The 24,329-nt window shown below is 41.3% G+C and overlaps 2 protein-coding genes across 20 annotated transcripts in view; one reads left to right on the forward strand and one right to left on the reverse strand.

The window, feature by feature from the left end:
• Window positions 1–402: 402 nt before the first annotated feature.
• Window positions 403–5,303, forward strand: LOC118274943 (phospholipase A2-like). The gene is made up of 4 exons (XM_050696838.1): window positions 403–619; window positions 3,415–3,574; window positions 3,923–4,075; window positions 4,686–5,303. The coding sequence occupies exons 1-4, from the start codon at window positions 430–432 to the stop codon at window positions 4,768–4,770; spliced, it is 588 nt and encodes a 195-aa protein (XP_050552795.1). The 5' UTR covers window positions 403–429; the 3' UTR covers window positions 4,771–5,303.
• Window positions 5,304–5,456: 153 nt separating this feature from the next.
• LOC118274693 (peripheral-type benzodiazepine receptor-associated protein 1-like) overlaps window positions 5,457–24,329 on the reverse strand; it is a 33,031-nt gene continuing 14,158 nt past the window's right edge. Inside the window, exons 2-22 of one of the 19 annotated variants that reach the window (XM_050696811.1) lie at window positions 21,512–21,718; window positions 20,765–20,963; window positions 19,766–20,689; window positions 19,581–19,695; window positions 19,325–19,502; window positions 18,935–19,064; window positions 18,228–18,442; window positions 17,833–18,036; window positions 17,553–17,753; window positions 16,754–16,948; window positions 16,345–16,608; window positions 15,334–15,393; window positions 14,104–14,193; window positions 13,134–13,361; window positions 12,709–12,972; window positions 12,077–12,301; window positions 11,327–11,501; window positions 10,934–11,128; window positions 9,754–9,824; window positions 8,669–8,698; window positions 5,457–8,239 (exon numbers count right to left, since the gene is read on the reverse strand). In XM_050696811.1, the coding sequence (XP_050552768.1) occupies window positions 7,889–8,239; window positions 8,669–8,698; window positions 9,754–9,824; window positions 10,934–11,128; window positions 11,327–11,501; window positions 12,077–12,301; window positions 12,709–12,972; window positions 13,134–13,361; window positions 14,104–14,193; window positions 15,334–15,393; window positions 16,345–16,608; window positions 16,754–16,948; window positions 17,553–17,753; window positions 17,833–18,036; window positions 18,228–18,442; window positions 18,935–19,064; window positions 19,325–19,502; window positions 19,581–19,695; window positions 19,766–20,689; window positions 20,765–20,963; window positions 21,512–21,715 (4,518 nt within the window). In that variant the 5' untranslated portion in view covers window positions 21,716–21,718 and the 3' untranslated portion in view covers window positions 5,457–7,888. Of the gene's footprint in view, window positions 8,240–8,668; window positions 8,699–9,753; window positions 9,825–10,933; window positions 11,129–11,326; window positions 11,502–12,076; window positions 12,302–12,708; window positions 12,973–13,112; window positions 13,362–14,103; window positions 14,194–15,333; window positions 15,394–16,344; window positions 16,609–16,753; window positions 16,949–17,552; window positions 17,754–17,832; window positions 18,037–18,227; window positions 18,443–18,934; window positions 19,065–19,324; window positions 19,503–19,580; window positions 19,696–19,765; window positions 20,690–20,764; window positions 20,964–21,511; window positions 21,719–24,329 lie in introns of all 19 variants that reach the window. The other 18 variants (XM_050696814.1, XM_050696808.1, XM_050696807.1 and 15 more) reach the window with 18 other exon arrangements.

Genomic DNA, 24,329 nt, shown 5'->3' on the forward strand with positions numbered 1-24,329 from the left:
CCATAAAAAATCTCACCAAACCTAAGTCTAGATACCTTTTTGATGATGACGGGAAGTCTTCAAAAGGCACCAACCTTTTTGGGACAAACTAAGGAGTGTTTTAACTCACTGAAACCTGGGGACCACAATCAGCAGCTAAAACAGGCACTTGGTCCTACACTACATTTATTAGCAACCTAAATAAAAACGCTCGTCAAACATCAAACAAGCCTAGCGTAGCGATTAGCGAGTTACTTGCCAACCGCGCGCACTGACACCACGCCTCGACAGAAACGTTCAGTTGAGTATATAAACATTAAATAACATTCCGCCGCATTATTCAGTACAAGACACTTGCAGTAAATACCTAATTACTACCTATAGTAAATAAATAAATATACACAAAGTTAAAAAAAAACATTTGTTCTAAAAAAAATTGTGACTAAAAAAATGTCGAAAGTTTTCTTCTATTCTTGTCTGATTGGTCTGTTTTTGGACGTGTCTAACGGTTGGGTTATAAATGATATAAACACGAAGATGCTGTCAAAAGGATTGTTTTCCAATGAACTCAGCGATGAAGATATAATGACTGCTGAGGCTGGCTACTCGTCTAAACAACGGATCAGTTTAATATTTCCAGGTAAGTTCTAATTTCATCATACCTTTAAATAGTTTATAGCTTTATGTGGCATACAAATAAATGAATATGTGCTCTTTAACATAAACTAAAACTGTGACAATGAATATTAAAGTGACGAAAAAAAAAACTACAAATTACATTACTTTACTATAAGCATGATCTTAAGCGCGCCGTCAGAACTTACAGCCTTTTTGTATTGTTTCTAAAACAAAAAACGCCGTGCCGGAGTCGAACCTGAGCCGTGCTATTTCCTTTATGCATAGTGGATATCCAAACATTGTGTAACAGGCCCTAAGTGTGTTTTTCAACCAGAGATGTGTTATGCTATGTTGCTGTGGATGCGTTTGGCTTCCACCAACCATATGCATTGGTACACATAACGGCCTCAGCTAAGCTATGTGTTATTTTATGGTAAGATGCGGGCTATGGATGCGTGCTATGCTATAGCTTAGTATCAGTAGAAACGGTCACATAGTTTCACAGCCTAACTATTACATCTTCGTAGCATAGCTACATAGCACGTTATTGGTGGAAAACCAGCCTTAAGTCTGTTATTCCTTTATACATAGCGGCTATCCAGATATTGTGTAACAGGCCTTAAATCTAATAATCAAAAGTAAACCAGAATTATAGGAAACAGGAAATAAGAAAACAGTGTAAGTTCCATTTAACTATCGGATTTACAGTATTTCTTTCATTACACAATTTCTTTCATCCATGACATAATTTCTTTCCCGATCATCATACTACTACGTTTATAAATTACGCCGACAGCGACTGTTAGTTGTTTTATACATTTCTATATCGGTATTTCAATCCTAATAACTATAAATTACCTGAATCAAGCGGTTCGTTTTATAATAAAAACAATTTATTAAACTGTAACGAATAACGAACAAAAATTCGAACAGAAGTTACACACACAGTCATAACTTAGGCGGTTAGAATAACGTTGTAACTTCACGCATTTTATATCCGAAGGGGTAGGCAGAAGTACACATTACGGCACGTAATACCACTATACAATGTACACCGACTTTTCACCATTTGTGTTATAAGTCTCATGTAATAGAGGGTGAGCCTATTGCCATATACTGGGCACAATTCCAGACTCGGTGCTACCACTGAGAAATTTCTGAAAAACCTAAAAAAGCCTAGTAATACCTTGCATGATCCGGGAATCGAACCCTTTTTCGGCAGTCGCACTTGCGACCTTACCTTACCTTACCTTGCGATCTAAATGCAAAAGTAAAGTTTTTTACCTCTTTACGCATCATCTACGCAACCAACCAATCCGTACGGAGAAAAGTATAGCAATGCACACGGATTTGCCCGTGAAATACAAAAAATATTTAAAAAGAAATGAATCAAAGACGCTACTGACTTTGTGCCATATTTGTTACATCTGTTCGCATTTAAAATTTTTTTTTCAAATCCGGAACTGAAATAAAAAATGGAACAAGGAAACATCGTTCTGACGCCGATCGACGATTCGGAACTTATTTGATTGAATTAGTTCAACAATGCGTTGTTAAAGTTACCGTGAATAAACAGATAATTAGTTTATTAGGTACTTCATCTTTTTATGTTTATATTCCGTGTTTAACTAAGGCTTAAATAGGACGGCTAGTCGAGCCCTTTGTTTGTCTAAAGTATAACGTATCTAAAGATTATTTTGATTTATATTCAGATACAAATTATATTGTATTCAGAAAATTGTAACATAGATTAGAATTTCAAAAAGTTTTGGTTTCTGAGTAAAGTCAGTAAAGTCAAAGACGTGGTAATCTTTTCTTATACCACTTTTCTTAAACCATACCCAATTAATAAAAAGAAAATACTATTTTATTTGGTAATAATAATTGGGTATGGTTTTTGTTCCCAAAATTGTTTTGTTAATTCTGTACCTATATAGCATGTGCCAACCAGCTTTGAGCAAGCGTGTATATTAATGCTCAAACCTTCTCCGTGTGAGAAGAGGCCTCTTATCAGCAGTGGCCAGTTAATAGACTATTTATGTGTGATAGCATGAACCGGAATAGTATTAGTCGGGAAAGAAAGAAGTTGAGTTCAAACCATAAAACTTAACTCGTTTGTTTGTAGAAATCCACTGGTGACTATAATCGTAGATATAGCATTTTTTATCAGGCACCAGAGTTTACTAATGTTTTATTAGTATTATTATCTTTTAGCTCACTTTTATCACTTATCTACATGTAAATAGTTCGTAGAAATTGATTTACCAACAAAACATGCTTGCAACATAATATTTATATTCATAATCAACAATTGCCATAGTAAGAATCAATTCTGCTAACTGATAAATTTATTCTAACAGACACTATAAAATTCTTTGTTCATACAATTTTTTGTTCGAAAATTTCTCAGTGGTATTACGGAGTCTGGATTTATGCCCAGTACCTATATAAGACAATAGGCTCACTCCCTGTTAAATGGGACTTATAACACAAATGGTAAAAAGTTGGTATACATGGTACAGTGGCATTACGTGCCGTAATGTGCACCTCTGCCTACCCCTGCGGGGATAAGAGGCGTGATGTTGACACTACAAAATTATTATTAGAACTTGAGACGGGATATTTACCATGTTTATTTATTTCATCCGTGATAATGGCGCTTGCAACAGTGCCGAAATATCGGAAACTCATCGAAATAAATAAACATGGTAAATATCCCGTCTCAAGTTCGAAAAATAGTGTTAGTGACCATGTCAGTTTTAAAACTACAAAATTGTTCTACCTTTTGAATATTCAATAAGTATATGTTGATTCCAGGTACGAAATGGTGCGGTGCAGGCAATGTGGCGGTTAGCTATGATGACCTAGGCGAAGAAAAGGAAGCTGACATGTGTTGCAGGGAGCATGACAACTGTCCCGACTTGATACCTGGAGGAGGAACCAAACATAATTTAACTAATGACGCTTTTTATACTAGGTAATGAATTTGTCTTGTTTTGTTATCTTTAACTTCTTATCTAAAGTCTTTGTGTAGCTATACATTACTTAATGAATGTAACACAAAGACTTTACAAAAGATGAGTACCTTTTGTAATTTTTTAATTGAATTCGAGTCCCACGCTGGGCGCCAAAATTTGAATTAGGGACCCGTGTTGGGCGCCAAAATCTGAAGAGCCCACGTTGGGCGCCAGTTGCTAAATAAATTACCTTTTCTAATTTGGAGTTATAAATTGCTTTTTTAATGTCTTTGCAATGTTTTTTACTTCATTATTTTTACCAACAAAAATGTATTGTTTTGTTATAAAAATCTTTCTTTCTTTTTCAGATTAAGCTGTGCGTGTGACGAGAAATTCTTGAAATGTCTGAGGGCTGCTAACACGAAGGTGGCAAGGTACATTGGAGTGATATACTTCGATGGACTGCAAACCAAATGCTATAGAGAAGACTATCCCGTCACCAAATGCAATAAGAAAGGAGGGTATGTACACATTTTACTATACACTTAATTTTTTTTTAAACGTTGCCTTACACTAGGATTTTCTCCTGTGTCGTGCGTTTACAAACATACAAAATCACATGCACATGACACCTAGACCCGAAACAACAATTTGTAGATCACACAAAGAGTTGCTCCGTGCGGGAATCGAACCCGCTACACGTTGCACGGCAGCCAGTTGCCATCGCGCCAACTGTGCAGTCAAATATTGTTCCCACTTAACTGTCGTTAGGGATTTGGGGTTTGATAAGTAGGTTTTAACACGATGTTATAGCAATTTTTGACACTAGTTTCGTAATTAAACTCCATTTGGTAATTAACTAAAAATCAGGGTTTACTCACGTGGATATCTGATAAGAGTAGGCTGCGTGACGTTGTCGCATCTGCAAACGTCAGTCACGAAGAAGAGTCCCTCTGTGACTCGAAACTAGTAGAGCTTATTTTTTCTTTAATTTTCAGTTTAATTATGTTGTCAATTATGATGATAAAAATATCTGGTAATTGTCACACCTTATGGCAGTCGAAAAATTCAAATTATTGTAAACCATTCAGTTTATTATAAAACTCTATAATAATTAATTTTTCTTTTCAGATGGTTTAAAACGAAATGCGTCGAATATTCGTACAACACAAAAGGTGAAAAGATCTACCAATGGTTTGATGTTGAAAATTTCTGAAAAAACTGTGTCTCTAGTCGATTTTATTTAATTAATGCCTGCATACTCAAACGCTACTCAATTTTAAGACGCTCTCAAATGTAGTTCTGTCACTATCAATTCTTTATAAAATGACAGAGATAGCACGATATTTAAGTACAACTTAAAATTGAGTAGCGTTTGAGTATTCGGGCGTAAGTGTATTTAAAGGACATTATTTATTAAACCAAGTGATTATTTATTTGTGATAAGAATGATAGTTATTTGTACACCTCTGCTTACCCCTTTGGGAAGCTTGATGTTTCGTTAAATTAGTACATGAGTACAAATTGAAATGTATTTGTGTTAACTGTCAATAAGTAAGTTTATTTTTATAATTTATGTAATGTGTGTAATCAATCAACATATTTAGTATGCTGGTAAGAAAATAGATTTTAATTCAGTATGGAGAAAAGAATAAAGAGATACTGAACGAAGCCTTACTTTTTGTAACAATTTTATATTAACGATTTATTTTTTAATTTTAACAAACAGGGATTATCCAGTGGTTTAACAAATGTACTGAATCAATAATTATTTTCTTACCTGTATACCAAATGTCTTGTATATTTTGTTGGCTGACTTTATTTTGATGTTCCTTGAGACTTTCAATGTGAACTTGATTTTGTCTTGTCGTTTGTGGCAAAGTATTATAGTAATACAATAAATAAAGAAGCGGCATTCGTATTATTTATTTTTCAGCATATTTCATTGGTACATTGTTAGAGATTTCGCCATAATTCATTATTCATAATATACAACTCTTTATATTAAATTATGCACACATTAATGCACGATTAATATACATAAATTATATTATCTCATAGGTATAAATAACCATACATTTAGTTACACATGTGATAAAAGATATGAGTACAGTTTATAACAATATATAAACAAGTGAACAACTTCGAACTGTGTCGGAAACAACACTAGAATATCTTTATAATGATAGAAAAACTTCAAATATGGGTTATACATATATAATATAATGTAGATATGTAGCAGTGCTTAGCTAAAACATTGGAATGCGGGCGCTCGCATGATTATGTACAACCAGATATATACATAAGTTATACATAGTGGGCTAAACTGTGGGGTTATATACTTTACGAGTGATTAACTAGGAATCGAAAGCTAATTCTGGATTTATACGTGAAAACGTTGAAATACACGAGAGCGAGAACTTTGTTGGATAGATACGAAGCAATATAAAGGACTTAAAGAGAATCCCTTGTACGAAGTGAGCAATCTCCAAGTAGAGGCTAGTCCAAGCGACCTTACCGACCAATATGTACAACAACAACTCGAGAACATTTATATATAGTGATCCAACGTCGCTATGGCGGGACCGAACGGTCAGGTCGATTGGTTTCATCCATAACTTTATATAATTATTTATTTATTAATCAAAAGTATGAAACGTCCACCGTCTCAATAATATTTTGTTTATCTAACACGTTCTGTGTCGCAATGAAGTATAATAATATTATTTAACGAATTCTATATATTTTCTAAAAGTAATAATATTTCATGCAAGCAGTCTTTTGTCGGGTGGAAATGACAATAACTATGTTTACGTTACAAGTCTCTTTCCACACCAACAGATATTAAGTACGATAAGAATTACACATTCTATGATGTTTTTTTTTATTAAAAACTCCATATCAAAATTGTATGATATCTTCTTAAATGAATTAAGCGGAGGTTGACTGGGAAACTCAACTCGTTTCTTAACGAAACATAATATATTTCAACAACATTGTAATTAATTGATAATAAATATTATATCTTGTTAAAAGTCTTAGTTCGTCCATGAAAAAGCTGGCAAAGAATGCTTTGTTAACAGAATGTATATGTATAAGTATATGAAACAAGTATTCAGACATCCTCAGATACTTAACTTTAGTAATAAGTTGTTACATGTGACGAATGACGGAGAGCTGTGAAGTAGGTAGGTATTATATTAAGAATGATAAAGATGGTATCACGTCTACTATCACAGAATATTATTATTTCGAGAATAATCAAAGAATCAGCATATAAAGTTAATGCGCTTACACAATTCTTATTCAAAATATATTTATCATGTAAGTTTATTGAGTTGCAGCAGTTTGACATTACAATCGGGTGTCGGCAAATCTCAGTAGGCACCTATTGACCTATACTTACATCTTCCCAAGATTTACATAATTATAGACTGTCGTATTCGTATAGTATGTATTATGTAATACAAGTTAACTTAGTGAACAGGATTTAGATATACAAATAACTTTATTCAATAATGTCATTTTTACACAGGGGCACGACTTACTTATATATTTAGATGACTTAATGACGTCTTCGACGGCGGAGGCCGATCTATAATTGTACTATGTAATATATTGATCACAAATGGAGTTCATGGGATAGTGAAAGTTTCCTTCGTAGAAATTCATTAACAGTTAGTATTGATTCAAGTTTGGTCAATGGGACGGTCGCAGCAGCATCACGTTGCTTGCAATATTGCTCGAAGTATTGAAATTATCTAATAAATATTTGTATTGACAACATTAACAGTAATAGTTCTTACATTGAAATATGGTGAAATAAACATTTAAGTTTCAACTACTCATTTACGATACATTCAGGTAACTCACAGCTAGCGATCAAAAACGTAACGTAGAAAATCACAACAATTCTATGCCATAAGGATCGTGTAGTAATAACTAGTATATAATAACATTACAACTGTTCCTACACATAGTAAATAATGCAGATCCGATAATGTGTAAACAATTCACTCGATATCATAATCTAACCTAACAGGTGGACGTGAGCCCAAGATATAGAAGCATCGGATACACGACCGGCCGAGCCCGCGGCCCGGCCGGGATGCTATTGAGACAGCACTAATACTCGGAATATTCACTAGACTGTGCGTTTATTGAAACTTACTATGTACAACATCTCCTAATCGCGTCAGGCAAGTACCAGCGCAGCGGCACTCCGAACAGAGTGGAGAGAAGCCCTGGCAGCATCGAGCCCAGCGTCAGGGCGCCCCACAGCACGGCCACGACAGTAACTAAGCACATGAGCCAGTCCGTAGGGGCCACCGCTACTATTTCCCCCCCAGCCCGAATTTCATGAAAATGAGTTCTTTGCCTTTGCTGAGGATGTCGCCGCCCGGCGCCGTCATCTCGGAGAACTTCTGCATGAGGTTGGGCTGCGTGGCGGGCGTGGACGTGGCCGGCACCTGCACGTTGGGCGCCGGCACCACGGCGGGCCCGGCGCGGCGCGCGGGCGACGCGGGCGCCGGCGCGCCCAGCGCCCCGAGCGGCCCCGGGCCCCCGGGCGCGGCGCCGGGCGGGGCCGCGGCGGGCGACTGCACGGGCGGTGTGCCGGTGTTACCAGCGCTCGTGCGCGCGATCGTGTTCGGCGCCTGCCCGCTCGCCACGCCTCTCGCCCTCGCCTGTGTCGCCAAATTCATCTCACATACTGCACTGCTCGTGCTACTACGTTCTATCTGTTTTGGGATTGTATTGCCTCAGGTTTCTAATCAACCCACATAAATGTACGTGAAAACAGTTGATGAACGGATGTAAAAGATTCCCAAAACAGTTAAAACGCTTAAATAAACAAATTGATTAGCGTGATCAAAGTTTGTGAATCAAGTTATGCAACAAGCTTTAAAGATATAGGTATATAATGACTGGGGACTGGTGCCTGATATTATTTCAAGTTTCAAAGATCTGATAAGCATTTACTTAGTTAAGGTTCTCTCGCTCATTATTATATTTTTGATTAGGTATAACAATAGGGCATTACTTATATTATTAGTAGTAACTATGCGTATGCGTGTCTTAAAATATTTACATATAGGTAAATAAAGAACACTTACATCAATACCTAAGTCACTCTGTGTATCATGCTATACAATATTGAGACAAAACATTATTATTTACAGATATCATATTACACACATCAATATAATATAAAAACTGTGCAATAAAAAACATGCATTGCCATAAACAAAGCAGGTGGCATTTTAAAAAGAAAACAGTTGACCAATTCTGCCAACCGATATTCATAGTATTTGAAACATTTTTGGAAGAAATTAATCATCAGGGTTGTAATAGAAGCTCAGATCGTTAAGGGTAAGTCAATTCATTCGGTACATTCGTCATGCTTCGGTAAACTACAACATTAAGCTCGAATCAGAGTCTACTATTCGATTACGTAATGATCGACAAGAGCTGTCACACAAACGTCAAAGAGGTTGCTACAGTAGCGTGACGTCACGCGTCATCACCAACGCAATCGTCTAGTAACGGACCACATTCACAGGCCTCAGATTGTAGTAACATGGTGAATGGGTTATGGTATCTGATGTGAGTGAAGTACGCCAGTGTATCTGTGGTGTCAAGGTAAAAGGGGATAAGTCATAAATTTTGAAAAATGAGTTAATGGCACAGTTGGATAAAAAAATTAATTAGTTTTAGGTGATAAGTCAATTTAAATTGACTTATATCCTTTTTATCGTAATTTAAATTGACTTATCTCCTCTTTACCGTAAAACTAATTCATTTTTTTTAGCCAACTGTGTCATTAACTCATTTTTCAAAATTTATGACTTATCCCCTTTTACCTTGACACCACAGGTATGTTCTGTTCTAGTCTCTGTATGGTCTGGTAGGCGATGACAGCTAATGATGTGTAAACAATATGGCCGCCTGCCACCACGCGGTGGGCGCGAGAGTCGAGCGACCGAGCCGGCCACGGTACCAGATGCCCTCTGTACACTGAGCGTAGTATGAAACGCAAGGTAAATATAGATAATAAAGAAATAAATGAAGAAAAAAAGGAAATAGTGAAAAAATAAAATCTAAAGATAATGAAGTGACAGTCGAACAAAAAACGTCTAGTATCGTTGCATAGTATATTTGAAAGTATTGTTGTGGGTCGATTACAAACGGTATTTTTTACCTGAGAATTCGCCTGTTCTGGATTACTGGCGCATGTGTTGTGGTCTAACATAGAGGAAGGAGGGCAGGCATCTAGCAAACAGACAATACACACAACATATATAGTGACCACAGACAACCACTTGAATCTTGGATCACACCTCACGAACACCCGTGGGTTCAGAGCGAGATTATGTTGCGTGTATTTATTTGTACGACCAGCCTACCCGCTGTGTGACTAAATGCCAGGGTATACCGTGTGACGAACAAAACATAATAATAGGATAGAGAGTTGGATAGATGAAAATAAAATAAGGTATCCTCGAGTCTTAGCGGCGTGGCTTTGAGTAGTGTGGTTTGGTAACAAGGACACACCTGTTGTCGCAAGTCTGTATGGAATCAGAACCTCTTCGAACGATGTTTGTGACTGTGTAATCCAAGATAGAGTGTTCATTAGCAAAGTGTACACCAAGAGTCTTTGTGCTCCGTAGATTGCAACCGGACTCGCATTCATACATTCCGTTATACCATCACTGACACACTTGGATCAATCCAGGATTCAATGGAAAGGAAATTTTGATTGTAAACTGTATTTTTAATTCAATCCAGAGTTGTACTATTAAAGGAATTTTGTATTTTTGGAAAGGCCAATGAGTTTCAAGGAGGCAATGAGGCAAAACGGAATGGAAAATCTAAAACACAAACTCGCAGAGCGAGTCCCGTCGCAATCGAAAGTGTACAGGAAAGATGATAAGAGGGTTCCAGAGCGAAATAGCTAGCGTCTTTCAGTAGTCACATAGCAAGTCCAAGGTGCAAACATGAAACACTCAAAGCTCTCGGTGGACGGTGAAGATACACGTCTTCACCGAACTTACCTAAGGGAGGTCGGCTCGGCGATCTCTTTGTAAAGCGATTCGATCAGGGCTACTTTCGGTACACGGTCTTTTGAAGTCAATGTTCAAGTAGGACTTCATCAAACTTAGGATATTTTACTCGACGTGACTGATAAGCAGGACGAAACAAACTAGTTCGTGTCATGTAAGTGCCGGGTGGCTCTAACAGGGTTCTGTCTAAAGCGTGCGCATCGCTTCCATCATCGCGGAGCCGACCGACCCGGCTTAGAATTAAAATAGGGAGCGAGGGCGAGAGCAGCAGTGGCAGCTCCGGGAAGTGTAAGGAGCAGAGAGAGGGCGCTGTCGTACCTGCGCGGCGGTGCTGGTTGCGCGGCGCGGCCTGCGCCCCGTGCGCGCCGTGCGCCCCGTGCGCCCCGTGGTGCGCCACGTTCTCGCGCGGCGGGGGCGGGGGCCCGCGCGCCCCGGGCCCGGGCAGCGGCCCGGCGCCGCGCCCCCGCCCCGCTCCGCGCCCTGCATTCGCACCCGACGACATGCCCGCGACCCCTGCACCCAACACCAATGCTGATCCATCTAACCATGGATGTGGGACTCACTCAAAATAGTCCCATTGAAAGCTTTAGGGATTGTTCTGGTTTATCCGTATAGCAGTTTGTTTTATTCAATCATAATATTATTCCGAAGCTCTAATTTTCGTCTTTATGACTAATAACTATAAAGCAGATTTTATAAACTTGCACACACCTTGGTTGCCTTGGCCGGGTGCCCCGTACTGGTCGTTGGCGTCGGCGAGGAAGTTGCTCGGGACGAGACCTCGGACGCCGTCGATCTCCGCCATGTAGAAGCCGTCGTCATCCATGTCTCCGTACACGTGGATGATCTGACCCGTTTGGAAGCTCAGCTCAGCCTGGAAAAGTTTCTGAGTGACAAAAAATCAATTTTGAATGAAATGTAGAGTTATTAACACTACAATAGAGTACTAAAAGGATGTGAAAATTTAGAAATAGCATCTGAACATTAACAATAAGATAGTGTATAGGATAGAATTGCAAGACAGGGAAAATGTAGAGTTGACATATATAAATTCAGAACATCATTACAAGGTAACGGGACAAGACACATTAGAGAGCAATGAAGCACAAATCGAAATGGAAGCTAAAGAGGAACAATGGCAGAACATTCCTGAAGGTAACGGAGCAATTAGATTGACAGGACAGTGTAGATCATTGAAAGCTTATTCCAGTTGTTCACACATAAAAGTTATTGACAAAACCAAAGAAGCTGGTCAACTCACCAGTGTGTATATTCCGTGAGGTTTTCATAATTTTCTCTAAAGAATGTCTAGAGTGATTACGGTTATAAATAAAAAAAAAAAACGAACGGCCTACGATTTCTCTCTTCAAAATCGAAGGCCAGTGTGTATGGACTCTATACTTAAATGTTCTTATTTAATTAATATTTTGTGTAAAGGAAGGAAAGAAGGAGTATACTTACATCTGCATCCACATTGGGGCTGAGTTCCTGAGGGTCGTAGTCGTAGAGAGCGACCATGCGTCTTACTGGCTGGTTGGCGTAGGCGTCGGCCCAGCGGTCCCTCTTGGGAGGCTGGCCAGTGACCTCTTGCTCCGACACTTCCATCACCATGTTGTGGGGCACGTAGCCACGGCGACCTCTACACTCGCCCCAGTAAAACCCATCGCCGTCTTTGTCACCCCATACCTGGGAAGTTACATAGTGTTTCGTTAATCGCTGCTGAATATAGAATTTCTAATCGAATGTCCATAGGACGCGCAACGTCACGCCACGCAAGGGGTAGGCAAAGGTGCACATTACGGCACGTGATGTCGCTATACAAGTTACACTCACTTTTCACCATTTGCGTTTTTTAAGTTCCATGCAATAGGGGATGAGCCTATTTCCATATATCGGGCACAATTCCAGACTCCGTGCTACTACTGCGAAATTTTCGAAAAGCCGAAAAAAGAACAGTAATACTTTGTCCGAACCGGGAATCGAACCCGAGGCCCCTTATCCAGCAGTCGCACTTGCGACCACTTCGCCAACGAGGCAGTCTCAATGTCCATAATATTAATTATATTTTCCAATGCTAAAGTTGTCCTACTCACCTTGATGGTGTCTCCTTCACTGAAGGGCAGTTCTTCGTCACAGCTCTCAGGGTTCGGGCTCATGGTAGTTGGGTCGTAGTCAAACAGGGCGATGAAGTAACGGCTCCTCTTGGACTGAGGGTGCGTCTGTGCATGTCTGGCGCCCGGCTGCGGCCCGCGGGGCCCGGGCGGCGGGCCCCCACGCGCTGTGTACTGCATGCCGCTGCCTTGCTGGGTCTGTTGTTGCTGCTGCTGCTGTTGTTGCTGTTGCTGTTGTTGTTGTTGCTGCAGGTATAATAACACTCTTGTTAAAGCTAGATGACGTCACTTAGTATTTAAGGAAAGTGCTTTTCACAATAAAGGAGTTAACATATAATTAAATTGGAAAGAGAAGGGTCTAAAAGGTAATAGAATGGAATGCATGCCTGCTCGTTGTGATGTCCGACCTGGTGGGGGTTAGGAGGGCGGCCTCGCTCGTGGTGGTTGCGGGGAGGAGGGTTCTGGTACTGCTGCGGCGCGCCGGGGCCCCCGCTCGCCCCGGGGTACGCCGGGTTACTTTGGAACTGGCCGGCTGGTGGATATTGGGGTTGCTGCGTGCCATGGTAGGCTTGTGTACTCGGGTACGGCTGACCCGATTGCTGCTGCGACGCTTGCGTTGGTTGGGACGGTTGCTGCTGACGTCCGTACGAACCAACACATTAATAAGGTTAGATTTTCCATAACAAAGCCAACAGCAATCCAACAAGCTCATAGCCATTATCCTCAGTGGCGTTGCGTCTCAAAGCGATATAAATATTACCTTTTCCTCGGACGATAAGAAAAACAAGACATTCCGTTGTAGCTCTAGTCAACCCCCATGCACAACGAAAGCTAGCGTGCAGCGCTTACACTTGAAACCACATCATTCATAGCAGATATAATTATAAAGAGTCGGTTCCAAATGTGCTTGTCACAAGTTTAACAAAACAAAAGTTAAATTGAAGTTTAACATTAACGGAAAGGTCGTATCATCAACCGATGTCCCCTCGTAAACTGAATACCTTATCTGTTAACATAGACATTGAAGTGTGGGAGGTGTGTGAGAGGAGTCAGTGTACGGCATTGATACGCGTCGAAGCCAAGACAGCATGCAGGAACAATATACAAACACGCGCGGAACATGCTCCAGTGTGGGGTCTGTATCGAGTGCTCTGTGCCTACTGCCTAGCTCCCTATCTGTCGGCGCGTGTGTGGCGGACCGGTGTGTGTGTGGCGAACATCGAGGACGGTACATAAGTGAAGATGACAACACAGAACACCGAGAAGTGAAACTCAGAAACTCGTGATCGGGAGATCGTACAGAATTGAGAGAAAGAGAGCATAGTGAATAGTGCTAGCACATGGAGAGCACATCGATGGCTAGGAGAGATCGCAGACCTGCGGGCGGCGGCGCGTCGCCTCCTCGTCCTCGCTACCAGGCTCCGTCGTGCTCTCTTTAGTGATTTCGATGGCCGGTATCCCCGATTGCTAATACCACACGGTCATTCAATATTTTAGCATATACACAGTTGTTTTAGTAGCGACACAAAATATAGTGAGTAATGGTTGTGCTGATATGGGCGATATTGATGACTATGGTGCTCGCAATATGTCGACGTGTTCTTGCTCCGTACTCTGTGTGGGACTTGTTGAGATTACTTCATTAGTTTGTAAGCAAACAGGAGTACACGATATACGGAAAGATTAAGCGGTTCAGTAGAAGCTGCTTAAGTGACTTACATAGTTGCTATCACCACAAGTTAATATATCAGGCGTTAGAGCAAGTGAAGCCTGTACAGGAAGCTGAAGTGGAAATAGAAGTTCACTGCCGTGTAAGCGATCGGCTTTCATTCGACGTGATTCGAACCTAGTGTCAGACGCACGCATGTTTAGTATCTTCACGTTCGGGTACATTTGATGATGTGTTTATGTCCACGGCCCGAATACTAAAACGCTACGTTTCGTATCACTTAACTCTCATGCTGTCTCAGTCACCGCGAGCTATGGACCCACTAACTGCGTCAAGTGGCGTTTAAATATTTGGGCATATGAGTGATGTATCATGTCTATGAGTCGTGAACTGTAATGAAAAATCTTTGAACGCAATAACTTGAATCGACCACACCTAAGTTATAATATTAAGTGGTTTATATTTCATAGCAGTCTTGTATAGGAACCCTTTCTATTGAAGCTATTGTTTACTCGTAGTTACTCTATCTATGTTTGTTAAAATCGTACAACTGCTAAACAGTGTCTCGATTCCAAAAGTTAGTCTTCTTTATAAAATATATATGCATTTAGCTAGGATACTTGTTTTCTACATATTTTTGTCTACTTTCAGATAAATATAAAAGCATACTCAAAGTAAATATTGTCTTCATATGCTGATTATATGGCTACAATATTGTATTATGACACTATTTGTATATATACGGGCACACTGTGTTATAGTAAAATATTCAATTAAAATAATAAAAGAAAATATATTTTACATAACTAATAACCAAAAAATAACGCTTTAAAAACTAAAATAAAATTTCATAGAACGCTAAATAAAACAAGTCGTGTGTAAGTTTCAGAATTAAATAAATAATGATAAATATGAAAAGACGTGTTAAAATTCCTTACCGAAGGGGTTATTTTGTCGAATATACTCTTTAGGAGGCCTGTGCCGAATCCACTCGTAGGCTATGGAAAGGTGTATAACAGTTATGTGAGAGAGCGAGGTAAGGTTACACTAAGTGGCATGATCACATCTCATGGGCGGTATTGTCTGTGTCACAAAGTACAACCTTTTTATCTGTTCTAAGTTGTATTTGTATGGTGTCGTGCGTTGTCGGGTATCGGCCAATAGCTCTAGAGACTACGGATCTAGTCGCAAGCAGTATGCATTTAATTTTGAACGATCGAGCCGAGTGCATAGCTAGAGTCGATGGCGCGGTGGTCGTGTCGTGAAACCGTCGGCAGAGAACTAAATACTGGACATTTAGAAGATGCCAGCGACAGAACCACAGGAGATAGTATAAAGAGTGCAGTTTGCAACACCGATGTCACGCAACAAACTGTCTGTGCACACAAGCTGCGTACTGCTGTTGCTCAACGGGAATGTTGTATACATATTGTATAATGGAGGCGAACCCCTTGCAGGAACAGACAGTTTGTTGCGCAAGAAGAGAGCATAATATGACACTGATCTTTATAATGATAGCTAAGAAGACACAGACGAAGAAAATTATCAGAGTTAAAATCAAAAATATAAAGCACATATTAAATACTTAATCAACGTCTCAACGAAATAAACTGGCAAAATGAAACTTGACGTTACACACAAATGTACAACATTGATTTGCAAACCAAATAAACAAAGGCTATGCCGATCAACATTAATCTCAACACATTATAATACTTAATGGTTATTTGAAAAATTTTGACAAAGTTTCAAAATTCCAATTCTGGTAGCAAAATAAAATTCAATAAATGTGTGAAATATAGAAAACTATGAATGTAATATTTTTGAAATTTAAAATTTGTATTTATAGCCAATTCGATGGGACAGAATCCATTGTATTAGACATAGCGAGATTTATTACAAATATCATAAAGGGACAACAGATAGGATAGATGAAAGAGTTTGATCACCTGAGCTGCGTGCGGGTCGTGTCGGTTAGCAGATGGGAATATCTCCTTATCGGAGAGATTCTCATCGTGCTCGATAACTTGCTGGTGGTGCTGGTAGGGCTGGGGCCGCTGCACGGGCCCGCCGCGGTACCCCACGGGGCCCGGCTGGTTGGGCCCCGGCCCCGGCCCGCGCGGCATGCGCGTCGCCACCCCACGCAGTACCGCGGGCGGTATCGGCGTCGGTGCACTGTCACTAGACTGACTGTCGCGAGACTTTGTACGTACCTGGAAACAACAACATCGCAATAAACATATAATCGTTTAATTAGTTCCTCAACCCAAATGTAAACAATTAGATAACGTCTCCACATATTTATTTGCTAACATAGCGTTCACATAGCCAAATCAAGCTCCATACAGCCATACTCACGGTGACACATTTAGGATTGAGGCCGATCAGTTTGCCAATGTCGATGAGAGCGTGGTCACCGGTTGGGGAATCCACGTCGGTCACCTTCTTGCCATCGGCGTACACAGCGTACCCAGTGACGGGGCCCGAGGCGGGCGGGCGCAGGACCGGCTGCCAAGTCACCAGCAGGGTCCCGTCCTGAGGTCCCGCTTCCACCTGCGACACCGCACCAATCACCACCAACAATCCAGCCAACAAACGTGAGGCAAGCCAATTGGGTTCCAACTTTGTTAAAATGTGGGCCAACGTTGAACTAAGCCACATCGAGGGAGTAGCTGACATTACAAATGGGGGTACTAAGCTAACAACGAGGTGAGCGTTGGGATATGTCGATATAATTTTCCTGGAGCTGGATTTATGGTTGCGATTGACGCGACTTCCTCGAGACGTGCTGTGTGCTTTGAGGTTGTGAATTATTTGAAAGGAATAGAGGTGTATCAGTCGGACTCTGTGAGTTTCGGAATGTATCATCACACTGTCGTGGAGCATTGGAAAGCTACCGTGTGCGTGCTAAAAACGCTCTCATAGTTACGGTCATGAAAAGCATTATTTAATGTTATTTTTGATTATTCTAAGAATGTATAATTTTCCACTATCCACTGTGTGATGGGTACGAGTATAATTCTGATTCCTGACTAAATAGATACATATAACATCAGCGAGCAAGGATTGTGAGTGTAAGATGTACGTATAGTTTGGATCCAAAAAGCATGCTCAATTCACGTCATGCTGACTGTTGGAGTTTATACTATTCACGTACCATAATTTCATTTGGTGGGTCCGGCAGTCCCTTGGGCAGAGTTCTGAAGTCTGTGTAAGCTCCCGGAGCCTCTTCGATGGGAATCCCAGACTGTGGTGGACCAGCTCTTAAATGCTTAGCCCTTACGGTTACCCGATACTGTGTGCTTGGTGATAAACCTGTGATAGTATGACGGTACACCCCTGGTTTCACTGTTCGAACCTGTAATCAATGGTAACTTGTGTAGTCTGTTCCTTAGCCTCGTGGCGTCTACTTAAGTGTTACCTGAACAAGTGCTTACTTCGACATTATTGACACAGACGACGTGCTGGTGGTTCGAGTTGGCCGGCAGCCACGAGATCACTGCCTGGGAGCAGGTCACTCCACTCGCCCTGACACAAGTTGGGCCCATGTTGGCGGTGTCTCTACCGATCACCATTGTGCAGGCTGCGTCTCTTGAGGTGCGCCGCGATACTGTCACCGACCGCACGCTGATGCGATGCGGCTTTAGGAAGAAGAGTATTATAAAATTGGCGAAACTTTTTGAAATACCATAATACAAATGTAGAAATATACAATCTATAAGCAACAATGAAATCGAAGACAATCTAAATGAATTTGTGCTCACTGGTAACATGTAAAAGACTACCGTTGAAACATAAAGTAGCAGCTAATTAAACATCGAAACGAACTCACCCGATTCGAGTCTACTCCTTCCACGAGCGCTCGCGTGCGTTCTGAAGCCTTGACAGTCGTCTTGAGGACTCCATCGACGTAAACGTGGTAGCTCTCGATGTTGGCTTGCTGCACTCCTTCAGGAGCAGTCCAGCCGATGAGCACGGACTTGTTGAGCTGCCTCTCCAGCGTGAGCTGCCGCGGCGCCGGCACTAGCGACGAGAAAAACAGCTCGGCTGTTGAGGTCCGAGGGAACATCGCGAGGAGTGCGGCCAGGCAGGCGAAGTGCGTGAGAATGCGAAGAAGCGTGCAGCGAAGTCCAAGGATAGGGAAGGGGAGGGATAAAGGTTCGACTATAGAACTATTTCTAGAAAAATGATCATTTACGAAGACCGTCTCAGGTCGTTTGTAGTGTAGCGTTGATTTTGAATCACTGTGCCAAGCGTCATGATTGTTTGGAACTATGTAGTATGGTTGTTCAGGTGCTCGATGCGTTTGGGTTGCATGCGTATGTAGAATTTCACTCAATGATGTAAACTGGTGGTCAAGTTACGCTAAGATTTTACTTCTATAGCTGGTCTTGTTTCTAAATCTGTCCAATTAAACTCTAATTAATAAAACATTTCGAAATGATAACTAGATTTTGAGAATAGTATCTAACCTAGACTATGTTCTATGTTTTGTGCCAATTGTTTTCTATGTGAGGAGTTGTATGTGTGGATGCTTACCGTTGTCGTCGTCTTCTGCTCCGTCGCTTAACTCAGCAACTTCGCTTAAGCGAGCGACATCGCGACTGATCGACAGTTCGCTTATCGCTGTAGTTGCTTCATCGACATCTCTCAATGTCGAGACAATCGCCTGAGGGTAAAGAGGAACGTTGTATGGAAATATTTTTTCTGGATGATATAATGTGCACAGTAAAAATCATATGATAACAAACAACTTTGAAGATTTTGTTGTAATACCATTAAATACAAACTGAAACTTAAGTTTTTTAAGTCTTTTTAAAAGAGCATACCAATTTCCTAAGTCTTATAATATGATCTGGAAAATAGATACAAGTACAATGGTCTATCAAATTAATATTCAGGGACTATCTAAAAGAATCTATGTTTCACCTGATGGAATTCTAACAAGTCGTCTCCGATCAACCTTTGGACGAAATTGGCGGGTACCAAGCCACGGCGTCCATCCAATAATTCGGCGTCAAGCATCGACGCATTTGGGTCTGGGGGGCCCCACACTAGTAAATAGTCCCCAGCACTTATCGACAATTCACCTTCGGCGCTTTCAATCCTAAAAACATTATGAATCATATTAACACAATCAATTTCATGCATCTCTCAGCTCTAGTAGGCTAGTTAGTATACTTACTCAGGAGGATCGTAAGAGAAGCGCGCGATGTACACACAACAACGACCCTTGCCCGGTATATCCAACATGTCGACTGTCTCTGTAGCGCCATTCATGTAATGCGATGAATTACGAACTGAAACACGTGCACCACTGAAAACGTTTTCCTTTTACTAAGAACACAAAGAAAATTGAATTCCACTCACCTTCCAAATCCATGCCGGTGTTAGGCATAATCCGTGCGATAGCGCGCTGGTTCCGATCGTGACTGAATCCAGAGTCTAAGCCTAGTCTATCAGTTGCAAATTGGCTATCTAAACCTAAATTCCAGGCGGGTTGGTGAGGCGTGACCGGCGTGGCCACCCGCCCCACTCCCGCCGTGTTCGCATATCTACTGATACCGAGGTCTATATCATCTAGAGGTTTAAGTTTTATATTCATAGGATTTGTTCCGAGTCCGCCGGAGAGGAGGGGATTTGTATACGTCCCTGTCCCAGTTCCGTAAGCGCTCGTTGCGCCTAAACTTGTATTAAGCCCCCCAAGTTGCGTTCCGGTCAAGTTCGAGAGAGCATTTCCTAATCCACTAGTTAAGGTCGACGGCAGTCCCCCCAGCGTACTGGTCAGTCCGCCTGATAGATTGGTTTGCGCGTTGTTCAAGCAGCTAGTTAGACCTGAGCCCGATATAGTCCCCGTCATGCCGGGAGCCATGCCCGTGCCCAGGTTCAGTGACGTCACATTACCAGTTAAGTTTTGTAAGTTACTCTGTAGTCCAGCTAGTGTGCTTGAGATTTGACCGATGTTGTTGACGAGCGGTGCTGTGACGGGGTTGGTGAACGTGACTTGGTGGGTGTTGGGGAGGCCGTAAGTATTGGAGTAGGCGGACACGGGGTTCGAGTACGAGGTGGGGTTGTGCGCGCTCATGGAGTATGCGACGGAGTTGGAGCTGGGGGCCGTGAACTGCCCGGTGGCGTGGAGCGAGGACAGCGTGGGCATGGTGCTGCTCTGGCAGATGGCGGCGTGGCCTGCCGAGCTGCCGTACGAGTGCGGCAGTGGTGATGGAGTGGGGGAGTGGTACTCTCCTAACGCTTGGTTCGACCCACTCGATTGGATACCTGGTAAACCATAAGATGCTTCAATATTATTTTCACCACTGTTAAATCTATATAAAATTAGACTACTGTTAGAATTGAAGATGTGGAGCGTACCATGAGTGGTGGACCTCGTATGTTCCAGTTCAGCAAGGATGCGGTTGTCCTGCTCGATCTTGGCCATGATCCTCTCGATCTCGGAGGCAGGTTGTGCAGACTGGTTGGACCACGTGGTGACGCCGCCCTGGCCACGTGCGCGCAATGCTGCGGACAGTTCGAGCTGAAGCTCTTCGCACCGTACTGTCTCTAGGGCAGCCTGGAAAAGAATTTATTATAAGTTTCTGATGTTCAACAAAAATTAAAAAACCAGAGGTTGCAAACACATCTACAGATCAAAGGGTCTCAGTTTAAATTTCTAAGTAAGGCATAATCATTATAAAACTTTTTTTTGGGTTTTATATGTTAACACATAGTACTAGCAATAAGTGTGATAAGAGAACGCAAATAAAAAGGGTTTAATTTTAAAGTACTTTTACGTTTTACAGGAGATAATACGACAAGAACGTGTCAGAAATTATGTGGAAGGAGCTATCGTCGGCGGTATTTCCGAACCGATACGACTTTCAAACCTTCGAGAAAAGAGCATACTCCTTTTTAAAAGGCCGGCAACGCACCTGTGACTCCACTGGTGTTGCGGATGTCCATGGGCGGCGCTGATCGCTTACCATCAGGGGCCTTAGTCTGCTACAACCTACATAGCTCCATCCCTCTTGCACTGCTCAGTGATCGACCATTCTGACACAATTGTAATAGCAGACTGAGGCCCCAGGTGACTCGTCTGCTCGTTTGCTACGCATAACTCACCTTTTTCTCAAGTTCCCTGGCCCTAGACTGTAGTTGTTCGACGTTGTGCTGGTCTATGGGCGACCGCTGCGCGGCGCGGAGCTGGGCCAGCGCGTCCGCATGCGCCCGCTCAGCATCAGCGCGCGCCCGCTCCGCGTCCCGCAGCCGGCGCGCCAGCGCGTCTGTGTCCCCACTCCCCGACATACTCGTGCCGTACCCACTCATTTTCTGGGAACAAGGAATTTTTTTTTTAAGTTTTTAAACTGACATTGTCACTAACACTAACATTAGAACTTGCTAACACTAACATTTCTTTCTATTTTAAAAAAAAAACTTTGCCCCACATTAGGATTTTCTCCTGTGTCGCGGGTGCGTTTACAAACATACAAGTTCACATGCACATTACACCCAGACCCGAAACAACAATTTGTCGATCACACAAAGAGTTGCTCCGTGCGGGAATCGAACCCGCTACACGTTGCACGGAAGCCAGTTGCCCAGCCACCGCGCCAACCGTGCAGTCGATATCGAACATTAGATCACGGATGAACAGTTCATCCGTGATCATGGCGCTTGCAACAGTGCCGTAATATCGGAAACTCATAGACAGAAATAAACATGGTAAATATCCCGTCTTAAGTTCTAATGTTAGTTTTTTTAAGTTGTTTATAAAAATATCGCCATGTTTCTCTTTACTGTTGGACATAGATCTCTGTAACAGCATGCTAAAAATTGAGATATAGATAGATGATAGAACTAAGTCATTCATTTATTAATGTAACTCATTGTTTTACTTACAAACATGGTTATTTTTATTATGTTCCATACCTTAGTAGGCAAATTAAAACAATGAAATTATTAATGCTTTCTTTCAAAACTAATATTTATCACAAAAAATATTTCGTGACAAATACAATAAAAATTTAATTACGTGTCAACATGGCAGTGTCAGACTCTTACGGACTAAAAAACATCCTGTGTCTACTCCTGCTTTTCGAGCCGGAGCCCCGGTATACCCGCTAGGTAATCTGCGGCGCCGGTTTGTTCATGGCTGTGTTCACTTACTCGTGTCATGTTATTTTATATACTTAATTATAGTAAAAATATTACATTTATGTGAATACAAATGCAAATGTTTTCCATGGAGTAAACAACACTCAAAAGCAAAACTCGTAGCAATGCTACGAAACTCCGTAGCGGTGTAGCGGGCTCGTAGTCGCTACGGAAACCCAATGGGAACTATAATTTTGTGCTTCGACCATCATCATCATAGAATGGGCAGCAGAGAACAAACTATATTCTGGAGGTAGACAATAGTCTATATTTATCTCAGACATCATCAAAGCCACACATCTGGACTATGGTTACACGTCTCCGCGCATGGCAAGCGAGTTGAAGATCATACTTTAAAAAGTTCAGGTTTATCCTTTATTTCTTATATCTAGTTTGTCAAATGTGTAGTTACCTTATCAGAGCCTATGACACCCGCGAGAAGAGTAGAGATGGTGACAAATGTATTCGACTCTCCCGTCAGCACACGGTTTTGATGAGTATACAATCAAAACAGGTCACTACTATTTATTAAAGTTAGTTAATTAAAAATGTAATTTTGTGATGGCACGGAGGTTTAAGGCGCCCGCTTCTCATGCATGGGGATGCGAGTCCGAAACCTACCAACGGCAAAGTACTAATGTGACATTTTCCGAGTTATATGTACTTTCCAAGATTATTTAATTTTAGACTATCAGTGAGCGAAAACACCGTGAGGAAATCTGGGCTGATTTCTGATTATAAGTTTGAAATTGCCAATCCGCATTGAGCAAGCATGGTAATTAATGCTCAAACCTTTTCCGTGTAAGAAGAGACCTTTGGTCAGCAGTGGCCACTTGTAGGCTTTTGATGTGATATATGAAGAATTTAAAATGTTAAAAACATTGAGCAAAACAATTTATTACATTCATAGAGACCAACTCAGACAAATGCCCGATAAGTTGTAAAACATTTATCGAGCAGACTAGAGGGGAATATTTTATCGATTTTATGTTAAATTCGAGTCGATAGCGATGCTCGCCCTTCATAGCTATTGACGTCACTCGATAACTCGACCTACGTACCTATCGATAGTCGATGGGCGGGTGATAATCACAACACTTTAGCGACGATGTATTATGAATAGGTATTGTTATAGTGTTGGGGTGAACATTTTTCATTTATTTATTTAATTTATGGTAGAAGTATTGGGTGATTAGGTAGTTGTGTTTTGACAGAGAGTTAAGCATTCACGCCATACGAGTTTGTTTGTAGATCTATGTTTGCAACTATTTCTATTATTATTATGTATGCATTAATAAGTATAATTATTTCTTTGTCTATTATTACCACTTATGGATAAATTCAATAATCTTTTTATCTTTTTTTTAGATATAAGCCGTTAAAGTAGTAATGCCACGGCCTCACAAAACCGACGTGAAACAACGTTTGCGTTGTGTTTCGTTGTGTGAGTGAGGTTATAGAAGACCCTATTATCCAATTCCCAATCTTCCCAATCCCGGACTCCCCAACAACCCTTAGATTCTTTACCTCCAAAAGGCCGGCAACGTACTTGTAACGCCACTGGTGTTTCGGATGTCCAAGTGCGGCGGCGATTGTTTACCATCAGGTGATCCGTCTGCTCATTTACCGACTTATACCATAAAAAAAAAAAACTATCAATCAAAAACTAATAACAGCCACACAGCATTTACATCAAATCGACGTCGTACAATTAATATCGAGTAAAAAAAGGTCAGGTAAGAAGTATCGATTATTTCATACAACCCTAGTTGCCGTGCTAGGCTGA

The sequence above is a fragment of the Spodoptera frugiperda genome, chromosome 11 (genome assembly GCF_023101765.2).
Source record: "Spodoptera frugiperda isolate SF20-4 chromosome 11, AGI-APGP_CSIRO_Sfru_2.0, whole genome shotgun sequence".
Taxonomy (NCBI): Eukaryota; Metazoa; Arthropoda; class Insecta; order Lepidoptera; family Noctuidae; genus Spodoptera; species Spodoptera frugiperda.